The sequence below is a fragment of the Marmota flaviventris genome, chromosome 10 (genome assembly GCF_047511675.1).
Source record: "Marmota flaviventris isolate mMarFla1 chromosome 10, mMarFla1.hap1, whole genome shotgun sequence".
NCBI classification, from domain to species: domain Eukaryota; kingdom Metazoa; phylum Chordata; class Mammalia; order Rodentia; family Sciuridae; genus Marmota; species Marmota flaviventris.
The window spans coordinates 36,016,420-36,029,876 of record NC_092507.1 but is presented as its reverse complement, the minus strand read 5'-3'; the positions used below and the strand labels follow the sequence as shown (position 1 = coordinate 36,029,876).

The 13,457-nt window shown below is 48.3% G+C and overlaps 1 protein-coding gene across 1 annotated transcript; it reads left to right on the top strand.

Annotated features, from left to right (window-relative positions):
* Positions 1–9,759: 9,759 nt before the first annotated feature.
* Positions 9,760–10,311, top strand: Tmem275 (transmembrane protein 275). The gene has a single exon (XM_027937129.2). The coding sequence runs from the start codon at positions 9,760–9,762 to the stop codon at positions 10,309–10,311; it is 552 nt and encodes a 183-aa protein (XP_027792930.2).
* Positions 10,312–13,457: the final 3,146 nt, after the last annotated feature.

Genomic DNA, 13,457 nt, shown 5'->3' with positions numbered 1-13,457 from the left:
CAACTTAGCAAAACTCTATCTCAAAATAAAAAAGGACTGGGAATGTAGGCCAGTAATAGAGCACCCCTGGGCTAAATCCCCAGTACTGCAAAATAAAAATGAATTTATGTTAGCTGGAGACTATAATGACTTGGAGTTGAAGAAAGGTTTTGTTTTAAGATAGGACAGGCTGAGGTGTTTCCAGGAGGAGGTGTGGTCCAGTGAGGAAGAAGTTGGTGAGCTCAGACTAGGAAGGGAAGGTTTCCTAGAAGCCTTGAGGGCCCAAATGAAGTCAGAGCAGGGATCTACAGAGAGCTTGTGCTATCCACCTGTGGGTTTTTTTTTTTTTTTCTGTCTGACCAGGCCTGGCAGTTTGAACACAGACTTGGAGAGACAGGAAGCTGGACCAAGGCAAGGCTGAGAATTTTCTGGGCAACTTTAACAAAAGGACAAAGTGACATGTTCAGTTGCAAGAGAATAACTGAAATCAGTCAGTGTGGGATCTCAAATGGATTCAGAAAGAAACAGGCAAGAATATAATGGAGAAAATATAGGGTTCCAGGGATTGTGTGTAATCAGAGAACAGTTATAGCAAGAGGCAGTACACAGTCCTGGTGAAGAGCATGGATTTAGGAGACACATGACATAGGTTTGAATCCTGGCTTTACCATGTATTACTACCATATCTGTGGACTTCAGTGAGTAGTTTAACCTCTCTGAGTTTCGGTTTCCCTATATGTTAATATGAATGGCAATAAGCCTACTTCACTCTGTGTAGTGACACATGCTTATAATCCCAGTGGCTCAGGAGGCTGAGGCAGGCAGGAGGATCGTGAGTTCAAAGCCAGCCTCAGCAACTTAGTGAGGCTCTAAGAAACCCAACAAGACCCTGACTCTAAATAAAAAATTTAAAAAGGGCTGGGTATGTGGCTCAGTTGTTGAGTGCCCCTGGGTTCAATCCCCAGTACCAAATAATAATAATAATAATAATAATAATAATAATAATAATAATGCCTACCTCTTAGGATTTGTCATACATTTATGTGAGTTAATCTATATAAAGGTCTTATGTCTTAGTCCATTTTCTGTTGCTATAACAGCATACCTGAGACTGGGTAATTTCTTTTTTCTTTCTTTTCTTTTCTTTTTTTGGTACTGTGATTGACCCCAGGGACATTTAACCAAGCTATATCTCCAGTCCTTTTTACTTTTTACTTTATTTTTTAGTTGTAGTTGGACACAATACCTTTATTTATTTATTTTTATGTGGTTCTGAGAATCAAACCCAGAGCCTCACATGTGCCAGTGAGCACTCTACCCCTGAGCCACAACCCCAAACCCCTTACTTTTTATTTTGAGATGGAGTCTTTCTTGCTAATTTGCATAGAGCCCCACTAAGTTGCTGAGGCTGGCTTTGAACTTGCAATTCTCTTCTCTCAACCTCCTAGTTGCTGGGATTACAGATGTGTGCCACTGTGCCTGGCGAGACTATGTGATTTCTAAAGGAAAGACGTTTGTTTAACTCACCATTTTGGAAGCTGGGAATCCAAAGAGGAAGATGCTGGCATTTGCTTAGTTACTAGTAATGGCTGTGTGCTGCTTCACCTCATGGCAGAAAGCAGAAGGGCAAGCAGGTACATGCAAAAACAGACAAAAGTCAAAGAGCAGACTAACTTTATAACAACCCATTCCCACAGTGACTAATCCAGTCCAGCAAAAGTGAGAACTTGCCCACCTCAAGAATTAACCCAGGCGGGAAAAAAAAAAATTAACCCAGTCCCACAAGAAAAGCATTAACCCCCCTTAATGATCTAATTGCCTCTTGAAGGCCTTATCTCTCAATATCAACACAAATGTCCACATGTGTTTCCCAGGAAACAAAACCATACTCAGGCCATAGCAGCTTAGAATGGTGTTGAGCACAAAGTAGCTGCTGTCCATTTGATTGAATAGTCATAGCAGTGGGGGTAGAGTCAAGAGTAAGATTTCCAGGTTTCTCAGAGGTGGATTGGTTCAGGGTCACAACAGGGTGATAAGGTCCTGGGGCAAGGATAAAGGGGGCTGATGGCCTGGGTGCAATGGAGGAACTGGGCATTGGAGATGAAGAGTCAGGGCAGAGTCAGATGGCTATGTACAAGATGCTGCAGTCCTTGGGGTAGGACTTAACCGGAAGGGAAATAGAGCTTGTCCCAAAGGAAGCAGACAGGAAGAGCAGTTCCACTCCAGCAGTCTGAAATCCTCTCCCATGGCCTCTCCTGCTAGTTCCAGGCAACTGAGTTGCTGAGGGCAGAGGCAGAGGCCCAGACTAAGGCTGAGATTCCAGGCTGGGTGGCCCCAGCAGGTGGCAAGTCTGATTGTCATGAAGGACTGGAAAGAGGGTCAGAAGCCCCCAGAGCAGGAGGATTACCTTCGCCTGAATGGGTGCGGAGGCTGGTCTAATGAACACACAGGGCTTTGGATGCTGCAGAGAGAGCTTCAGAGTCCTGTATCCCTAGGTCCCTCAGCTGTGCTAAAAGAACCTGCAGAGCCTGCAGAGATCTCTAGAGCAAACTCCTACTTTGCTGATAGCACTAATGAAACAGCCCAGTGAGAGGCACAGTGAGTAAGGGCAGTGAATGCTTGCCAGCTACAGGCCTGGAGACCCACTGTAAATAGGAGGGTGCCATTAGAGCAGCTGAACAGAACTCGTACCCCTACACCCCATTGCTAATGCCCAGGGGCTGCTGCTGTTAAGGCAAAAAGTCTCCGGAGATACGTCTGTTAGGCAGCAACCCATCTCCACCAGAAAGGCAGGCAACTGGGAGTGTGTTCACCCGCCTGTTGGCCTATATCTACAACCCTGTGTGTAATGCAGCTGTGCTTGTATTTTTGGAATATGTCTGAACCCTGAGTGTGCATGTGGGATATGTGTATGCATGTGTGCATTTGCACTCACGGATGAGAATGATGGGGCCCAGAAGTCAGTGACAGGGACTGGAAAGCCACACCTTCAGGCTTCATCCTCAGACCTTGTTTCTAGCTTGGGGAATCATCTGTGTGCTTATGTGCATGTGTGCTTGTGTGCACGTGCGCATGTGTGCATGCTCAAATGCTCCTGGGGTGGGGAAGTACCTGTGGATTGGCTGGGGTGGGGTGATAGTGGCTCTTCAGGCTCTGGAGAGACAGAATTCAGTTGGCAGAAGCTGAGAGCTTGCAGGGTAGTGAATAAACCCCATCCAATAATGAGTAATGGTGATGTGGGAGGTTCCCTGAGGATGGGGGTGGAGTTGAGGATAGAAAGAGCATAGGGTGGGGGCACCAGTGGAGAGGACTGGCCCAGAATTCAGGAACTAAGGGGAAACATAGGAATTCTCAGGAGTAAAGCACTCTGACTGGCCAAATGGGTCTCACTTGGAGGACAGAGGGCCCCAGGCCAGTGGCTGTTTTAACTGAAGCCCCAAGCCCCTCACCCAGAGACTCTTGAGCCACTGAAACAGGAATCAGGGGCCAAAGAATCCTGGAAGGTACCCCGGTCAGGCAGCTGCTCTTGTGCAACACTAGTATCCCAGAGCTGTGGACTGGGAACGTGGGGCAGGCTTACCTGAAAGGGCTTCCGGCAGAGATCCCCCTCCCTAGCAGCTCTGGCCTCCACCTACTGAGAACTACCACCCAAGCTTGTTGATGATACCTGGATAATAATAATCAATGATTGCATTCTTTTAGGAGGCAAACATCTCTATACCTTCCCATAAGCAGCAGTTCCAGTATAGGAAAAACAGACTTTCCAATCTGACGGAACTCGTTTAAACCTGAACTTTCCCCATTACAACCAGTGAACCAGGAAACATCCCTTCACCTCTTTGAGCCTCACTGTGATGGGGCAGTCTTGTAACAGCTCACAGGGTTTGTGGTGAAGATTAAAGTAGTTGACTTAGGGAAAGTGCTTAGCACAGAGTCACTGTTCAATGTGTGTGCCCCTCCCCCATAATCAGGACCCCCTCTGAGCAGCAGTGACTTCTCAAGGAAATAACTTAGTCCCAGCTCAAAGCAAAGAATTTGGAACAATGAACAGGGACAGCCATATTACAGATCAGTGTAGCATTTTTATGAGATCCTTTGATATTTTGATAGTAATTTCTGAACAGGTCCCCATTTCTGCCTTCACAAACCTCAGGTAGCTGAGGGTAGGGCAGCAGATTGATGAGAGACTTCCCCTGGGGACAATAACCTGCTTACAGCTCTTCCTTTACATTCAGGCAGCTAGACCTAGAGAGGGACCCCAACCCTTCCAGTTGTCCAACCAGATCAAAATCCAAAATGTTTGTCATCTGAGGTCCAGCTCCAAGTACCTGCCCCTGCTGCAAACAGCTCCTAGACTGAATTCCCAAATAGAGATCACAGGGCCTTCCCAGAGAGACTCAAGAAAAAAAGGAGAGCTAATGGCCAGGGTCATGGGTGCTAATGTCAACGTTCAGAGTCTGACTGGGTGGGAAAAGGGGCAGTCTGTTTTGACTTTGTACTGATTCCATGACCTTCCCCACTCCAAGCCTCCAGTTTCTCCATCTGTAGATGGAAAGCTTGGTCTAGGTTACCTTCACAGGCTCAGCAGCTTGGAGAACTCACTAAAGGGAAGGTCTCTCAATCCTAGCAACTCAAGATTCAGAGCAGTGACTGCTCATCAGGTGCTAGGTTTCAGGGCTGGATTTGAAATGAAATAGAAAGAGCTTGGAAGATTGGAGATAGCAATAGCATCAATTTGGAGGGTCCGGCTTCATAATCCAGGACTCCAACTGGAAGTGACACAAGTCACAGTTCAATGGCCAGAATGAGTTACATAGCAGCCCCACCCAATCACAGATTGGCCAGGAGATGCTATCTTAACATGTGCTCAGAAGGAGGGAGAGCCAGAAGGATTCGGTGAACAGCACCAAGGACATCTCACAACAGTGCCAGCCAGAGTTCCCACAACAAAACAGGGCACCACAGCAGGGCACCCAGAGGGCCACAGTCCGCCAGAGGAATTGGAGGTGGAAATTAAATTGCATGACCTCAATGCCTCACCCCTGCCCATGTCCAGATCTTAATTAGCCAGAGCAGAGACAACTGCAGGCATAAGCCCAGCACCCACATGTCCTTAGCTCTTTCTGGGTCTGAGATGGAAATTCCAGGAGTTGTTTTGTTTATGGAGTTAGCTCTGCCACCTACAAGCAGATAAGAATCACCATTGGGGGGTGGGGATGTGGCTCAAGTGGTAGCGAGCTCGCTTGGCGTGCTGTGCCCAGGGTTCGACCCTCAGCACCACATACAAAGATGTTGTGTCCGCCAAAAACTAAAAAATAAATAAATATTAAAATTCTCTCTCTTTAAAAAAAAAGAATCGCCATTGGCAGTTAGCACTTAGAAGCTCAGCCCCTGGGCAGGAATTTGCTTTCTTTTGAACCAAGTATGCTAACCCAAGGAAGGGGCCAGGACAGTTTACCTTCCTGGGCTGGGGTGTGGCTCAGTGGTAGAGTGCTTATTTAGCACATGTGAAGCTCTGGGCTCAATCCTCAGCACCACATAAAAATTAATTAATTAATTAGTAAGTTAATTAATTAATTAAAGGTATTTAAAAAGAGAGAGAGTTTACCTTCCTTGCAACAGGGAAAACACAGCCTGTCCTCCTCTGCTGTTGACATTTGAGGGATATAATTGCTAATTTCAGGAGTTTATCTACAGGGCCTAGAGGAGAGCCTGTGACATGCCTGGTACTTCAGTCATTCAACAGATATTTAGCAAATCTAAATAAATAAATCTAAATAAATATTTAGCAAATCTAGCAGTTTGCTTGGTTGAGAGCCCAGGCTTTGAATCCTGGCACCACCAGCACTGCCCCCGAGTGGTTTGGGATGAGTTTACTTAATATTTCTGTGCCTTTATTTCCTCATCTATAAAATGGGGAATCTAATGGTAATAATCTTATGTTACAAAAATTAAATTAGATATTACTGTAAAGTGTTCTGTACAGCACCACTGTTCATTATCAATCTGAAAGTGCAAATTTCAGATTATCATTTAGAATTCTGTTTCTGGTTAAGGTAGACTAGCTCTCGTATCAGACCAATTCACCACTGAGAATAACTAAAAAAGCTGGATTTAGTATTTAAGAAATTTATTTAAAGGCACAGGAGAGCTACAGAGACAACAGGGACTTGAGGGAGGCAAGATCTTGGGGAAGAGTTACATCCCTAGCCCTTTTTATTTTTTTTTTATATTTTGAGACAGGGTCTCACAATAGGGACTTGAGGGAGGCAAGATCTTGGGAAGAAAAGAAATAATAACTGAAATTAAGAACTCAATAGACAGCTAGGAGTGGTGGCACATACTTGTAATCTCAGCCATTTAGGAGGCTGAGGCAGGAGAATCACAAGTTCCAGGCCAGACTCTGCAACTTAGTGGGGCCCTGTCTCAAAATAAAAAATAAAAAGGTTTGGGATTTAATCAGTGATAAAGTAACCCTGGATTCAATCCTCCATATCACAGAAAAGGGGAAAAAAAGAACTCAAGAGATGAATTTAACAGTAGGGGAAGACACTTGTGAAGAAAAGGTTAGAGAACTGGTTGATAAATCAGAAGAAAAATATCCAGACAGAAACAGAGGGGATGGGGAAGCCTGGAAAAATACAGAATAGAGTGTGAGAGGCATGTGGAACAAAACTGGATGGTTGAACATATGTGCAACAGGGCCTCAAAAGGAGAGGTGAGAGAAAATTGGGAAAAAGAATGTCTGAAATTTTCTCATACTGGGGGTAGATGTTGACCCACATGTTGTAGAAGTACCAGGAACCCACGAAGGCTAAATTAAACACACACACACACACACACACACACACACACACACACACAGTTTAGCACATCATAGTAAAACTGCTGAAACCCAAAGACAAAAAAATTCCCTAAAAGGGAAAAAAAAATGAGATATTTGGGTCTTTCAGCCACCTCACCAACCAGCTTTCTAGTCTTTCATGAAGTGTGATGAAGGTCCAGACTCTGCCCCCTCTACCAGAGACACACTCAGCCTCAGAGGGAGCCTTCCCCACAGAAAGATCTCACTGTTAGCCGGGCACAACGGCACAGAGGGCGCTGAGGCAGGAGGATCGCGGGTTTATAAGCAACTCAGGGAGACCCTGTATCTAATAATATAAAAAAAGGGCTGGAGATGTGATTCAGTGATTAAGCGTCCCTGAGTTCAAACCTTGGTACCAAAAATAAATAAAATAAAAATAAAAATCCCACCTTTGCCAGATAATGTCAGATATTGATAATTAAAGGGAGTGAGTGTTTTGAAAGGAAAATCTGGAAATCTCACAGCCTCTTCTGAGCATCAGACCTTTGTCTTTAAAATGAAGCAATATTGTGCATAGTGTGGCCCAGATATCTGCTCTCTTACTCTGGTTTTAGGTTGTCTTTTCTTCCTTTTACTCCAACTACCAGAGCCCAATCCTTTCTGAGCCTCAATTTCCTCAGTTGTAAATGTGGTTATTAGTAAGTGTCATGCAGTTGTAGGGATTAAGTGATATCATGGATATAAAAGTTCTTTGCAAACTGTAAACTGCTGTATCCGTTTAGTTGTTGCTATTGCTGCCTGGCAGAACCAGCAGCAGCCGGTTAAAAGAGATGGCTCGTGCATGTGTGACACTTCCCAAGGAATCTATGGTTTACCCATGACTGACCTGAAGGGTCTACATGAGCTTTCTTTGCCAGGATTTTGGGATTTCTGACTTCCTGCCAGCTTGGTGTGGCAGCAAGATGATTCTTGGTTGGAGTGAGTCCCAGTAGAACTGCCACCTGTCAGCATAGTGCCAGGAGGGGGAGCCCTGGAGTCATCAGATCTGGAGGCCTGGAGGTGATCCTCCAAGCCCTCTGACCTGCTTGAGCTGCCCCTTCCTGATACTATCTCTCATTTTCGTTCACCTAGTCATCAAGCTTTTTCCAATCCCAAAGTGTGCGGCTTTGGAGACAGTCAGGAAGACACCTCCAATTGGAAGGCCGACCAACTTTTCTGTTTCCATACATGACATGACCAGCTTCTCAGATCTGAGATGTAATAACTCGCCCTCAAGGGCATGGTTAATGTTTAATCAGCACTGTCCTAAGAACTTTATTTAACTTTATTTAGTTTAAAGCATTTAATTATTACTATACCCTGTAAGGCTGATTCTATTATTATTATTATTATATTATATTTTTTAGTCATTGATGGACCTTTATTTAATTTATTTATTTGTATGTGGTGCTGAGAATTGAACCCAGGGCCTCACACGTGCCAGACAAGCACTCTACCTCTTAGCCACCACCCCAGCCTCTGATCTATTATTAACCCCATGTCACATGTGATAATCCTGAACACAGAACATGGGGCCTCTTGTCCTGGTCACCCTCCCTGTTCCTCACTCTCCATGCTCTGACCCCATTTGTGCTACCATCTGATTACTCCCCTACCTAACCAGGACCCTTCACTGACACTTTTTCTGACATACATAAATAGAGTATAACTTATTTGTCTGATTGTACAAGATGTAGAGTTACACAGGTCATGTAATCATATATGCACCTAGGGTAATAATGTCCAATTAATTCTACTCCTATCATTCCTACCCCCATACCCCCTTTCCCTCCTTCATTACCCTCTGTTTAGTCCGGAAATATAACTATTCTCCCCCTCCCCTTGTGAATTAGCATCCACATATCATTCATAGGCCCTGGATCTTGGATAAAGTACTAGACCTTTCCTGAGCATCAACTGATTGTTTTCTTCCTTCCTTTCTCCTCCTCCTCCTCCTCCTCCTTCTTCTTTGTTTTGTGTTGTGTTTTGTTTTGTTTATTGAACTAGAACCCAGAAGCACTTTACTTTTTTTCAGATTCTCATCTAGAATTCTGTTTCGGGCTAAGGTAGGCTAGCTTGTATCAGACCAACTCACCACTGAGAATAACTAAAAAAACTGGATCTAGTATTTAAGAAATTTATTTAAAGGCACAGGAGAGCTACAGAGACAACAGGGACTTGAGGGAGGCAAGATCTTGGGGAAGAGTTACATCCCCAGCCCTTTTTATTTTATTTTATTATTTTTTTTTTTTTTTTATGTTTTGAGACAGGGTCTCACAATAGGGACTTGAGGGAGGCAAGATCTTGGGGATGAGTTACATTCCCATCCCTTTTTATTTTTTAAATTGCCTCCAGTTTCACTAATATGCTAGGCCGACCTGGAACTTGCATCCTCCTGCTCCAGAGTTGCTGGGATTACAGGCCTGCTCCACTGTGTAGGGCTAAACTTCATTTCCTTCATCTGAGTAAGGAGGGGCTAGATCAAATGATCTCCAGGCAGAGTTGGAGGTGGAGTTGTCAAAAACCCAAGAGCTGTGTCCTCTGACTATAACTATTGAGAGTGATGATAATGATCATTTAATAAGTACCCTGCTGAGGGTTTCACAGCGATTCACTCTCTTAATTTAATTCTCCCAGGAAGGCTTCTTGGAGGCGCTGGGTGGAGAGAGAGCGAATGGCAAAATTAGCGGTGAGGGACTCCAGGAGTTAGGTGGGGGAAACAGGCTGACTATACATATGAGGTGGGTTGTTTCCCAGAGGCAAAAGCAGAGGCAGGGGTCTGCCCAAGATGACCTCTTCACTCCCAGGCACATAATGTAGCCAGGGAACTGAGCTGAGATGCTCCACTGACTCACCCTCTCTGTGTGCTCACAGGATCATCGTGAGCTCGCCCCTGGCTGGAGGGATCTTGATGCGTGCCAGGCGTGCTCAGGCCGATGCCGCCCACAAAGAAAAAGAAGAGCAAGGGACCTGTGGCTCCCGCGCCCGCCGGCCATGCCCAGGGCCGGTTGCCAGGCCTACCGTCACCCGCGCTGTGCTGCGCCTGCGGTCTGTGCGTGCTGCTGGCGGGTGTGAACGTGACGCTAGTGGGAGCGTTCGCCTCCTTCCTGCCAGGGCACAATGTGCCACTGATCGTAGGGCCGGCGCTGCTAGTGCTGGCGCTCGGTTTTTTCGCAACCTGCTGCGTGTGTAGCCGCCGGGGCCCAGCGCTCCGCACGCGCTCCTTGGAAGCGGCGGCCCGGGGCCAGAATGGCGGGCGCGCGGGGCCAGTGGCGCTGGAGATGGAAAGCAGCGAGCGCACAGCGCAGGACACCACGGCCGTACAGCTCAGCCCCGCTGCCTCGGCCGCGTCCTCTGGCCGCTCCAGCCCGGGCCCGGGCCCGGGCCCCGGCCTCTTCAGCCTGGACGCGCCCGCGCCCACAGCAGTTTGTGTGCCGCGGCCCGAAGGGACGCAGCTCAACCTGCCCCGGGAGCTGTCCGCCTCCTAGCGGACCAAGGCCTCTGTCCATTCCCCTGTCTGGGTTCCCTCCATCCTGTGTCACTTAAACAAAAACTAGAAGAGGGGGGCTTTAATTTTTTCTCCATAAGGAACCAGTCCTAGGCACAGGTGGCCTCACCTGTCTCATTTCTGAACTTCTGGAGGGAAGAATGTGGTGATGGTGTCAGGGCTCAAATCCTAAAGAAATGAGCAGCCTTGGCCCCTTAGATAGGGTCTCTGCGCCCTATCTCACCTCACCCCCCCCCCGAGAGACTTGATGAAGCTGGACTCCTGGACCTTGGAAGCTGACCCCACCCACAGTATTTGGGCATGTGGAAAAAGAAGCATCAAGCGGCTCTGGCTACCAGCAAGGCCCCTGTCCCCAAGCGGGGAGAAGGGAGGAACTCAGCCCTAACTTGCTCCATCCCTTCACACTGTGAAAGTCGTCTAGGCCCTCCTCTGCCCCTCCCCTACCTCCTTGTCTCTACCCCAACATGATCTTTGGGATTCATTTGGGAGGAGAGATTCTGACTTCAGCCATGAATGGGTAGAGCCGAACAGAGCACTCCCTGCCATTCTGTCTGACCCCCACAGTGTGAGTCCTGCCAAGGATGAGTGCTGAGGGGGATTCTCCAATCCTGAAGGTCCCAGTGATCTTCACTGCCAACAATGCTGCCACCTTCACTGTGCCACACCTTATGTTCCCACTCCTCAATAAAGCACCTTTGGAGTCAGTCCTCTTTGGTGTGCAAGCAAGCTGGAGGGAGCTTGCTATGGGCCTCTTGTTGTGGGGCCTCTGACTGAGCACTTGGGTTCTGGGCCCCTGCCAGCCAGTGGCCAAACCACCCTTCAGCATCCTAGCACTAGCTCTTCTTGGAGACCTAGAAAGGGGTCCATGGGGAAAGGAGTGTGTGTCTGTGAATGTCTTTGGGAACGGGTGTGTCACACCTGGGGCTGGATGAACGTAGGAGTGCGGCTGTGGGTGCAATTGCCTGGCTCCTGTAGGAGATGAGGAGTGCAGTGTTTGGTAACTGTCAATATCACACATGTTGCGGGAGTATGGGAGGGGTAGATAGTTGAGGGCATGACCACCCAGCATGCATGGGGCGGGGAGAGAGCCACCTATGTAAAGTCTGGACCTTTCTCTGGGGCTGGCTGGGCTTACAGAGTTTGGGTTCAGCCTGTGGTCTGACCTGGCAGGCAAGGGCACCTGGTCGAGGAAGGGGGGCTGCCTTGTAATTAGAACAAGGGAACTGGTGGGAAAATCCTGTGATCCCTTCCCACTTGCAGGGATCCAGGCAAGCAGTGATGGTGGTACACACTGGCCCCCCACCCCTCGGGGAACATGACTCCCTGCCCTTGGCTTCATCAGTTTCCTTTTCCAAGGTGGGCTCTGCTGCCCTCCTGCCATAGCCCGGGTACTTCCCACAGGGAGAGCGCTGTCCTTCGTCTGACACCATCTCAGTCCTCCTGTCCTGCTGTCTCCCTCTCCCACTAAGAGTGTTACAAGTCTGTCAGTAGGTGCTGAGCAGCTCATCTCCATTGGTTCTAATGGGGGGGGGGGGCTAACCTTTGAAGCACCCAGCCCCTGGAGTTGATGGCCTCTTCTCAGCACTTCCCCACCACCACCATTTATGTGTGAGTCCATCTCTTTGGGCTCATCCTCTCATCTGGTTCACTGGTCTGTAGCTGCCTGAGGCCACCCGCTGCCTTAGTAGAACAGACAGTGTAGGGCCACTGCTGATGCTGCCATGGGGTGGTCTGGATCCCCCTTCTCCCACCACCTTCTTAGGAGACTCCCCCAGATTCACCCCCATCCCAGTGCCAGGCTCAGCCCAAGCCCCTCTCCCACCTGCTGGCAGACGCCTGAATTACACTCTCAGGGCACCTTCCTCTTCTACAAGATGACTTTCAGATCTTGCCATGGGAGCTGGCTGCTGGGCAGGAAGAGTGAGCGTCAGATGAGGATCCAGGACATAGGCCACAGATTAACAGATCAACAATGGGAGCAGAATGCAGAGAGAGTGGGGAGAGTCATTGGCTCCCTGCAGTCCCCTCAGCTGCCACCAGCTGAAAGGTCCTTATTTATCTCATCTGGGCTCCTCCCACTTCTTAGGTACACCAGGAGAGAGTCTCTTCACCCAGTGCCACAGGACTCACTTCCCAGTGAGTACCAGCAAAGAGCATCTCTGCCTCTCTCCAGGCTGCCACACTAGGGAGTCCTCCCCCAACACGGCTTCCTCAGGTGAGAGCTGAGGACAGGACCTTCAAGGACAGCACAGCCAGCCCAGTGAGGACCTAGGGCAGCCCCACTCTCCTTCACAAAGTGGGGCTGGAGTATACACTCTGTCTCCACACCCCTGTAGGCCTCTCCTCAGGCAGGCCCACTGAGGGGGCCACTTTGAAGGTGAGGACATGATTCTGACAGTACAGGGACATCCCAGATTGACAATTCCTATAGCAATTATGCAGAGGACCCTTAATAAGGGCTAGGTTCTCCACCAAGGTACCAGGGCCTGTTCTCCGAGGTCCAGGGGCTGCAGTGGAGGACACAAAGCTGGTCTTTTGAAAAGGATGAGTACTCCCCAGGGCTGGGGGAGCTCTGGGATGGTACAGAGAGCTTTGCCTCCACAGGAAACTACTGCTGACCTGGAAGAGGGAGCCTCTTGGGTGGGGTAGGGGGTCTCTTCCCTCTCCACAAGAAGAAATGAGGGAAGCCACTTAAAACCAACTTTTACTAATTAATTCAACGAATCATTCCCGGGCCCTGCTATGTGCCCAGCACTGAGAATACAGTGTGAATGAGGTCTCATGAAGCTCACATTCTACAGTAAAGAATTAAATAAGCACATCTGGGTGTGATGGCACACACCTGTAATTCCAGCCACCTGGAAGTCTGAGGCAGGAGGATTAAAAGTTCAAAATCAACTCTGGGAAGGAAGGAAGGAAGGAAGGAAGGAAGGAAGGAAGGAAGGAAGGAAGGAGGCTAAGGGTGTAGCTTGGTAGTAGAGTGTCCCTAGGCTCAATCCCCTCCTCAAGGAGGAGGAGGAAGAATAAGAAGAGGAGGAGGAGGAGGAGGAAGAGGAGGAGAAGGAGGAGGAGGAAGAGGAGGAAGAGGAGGAGGAGGAGGAGGAGGAAAAGGAAGGCGGTGGCAAA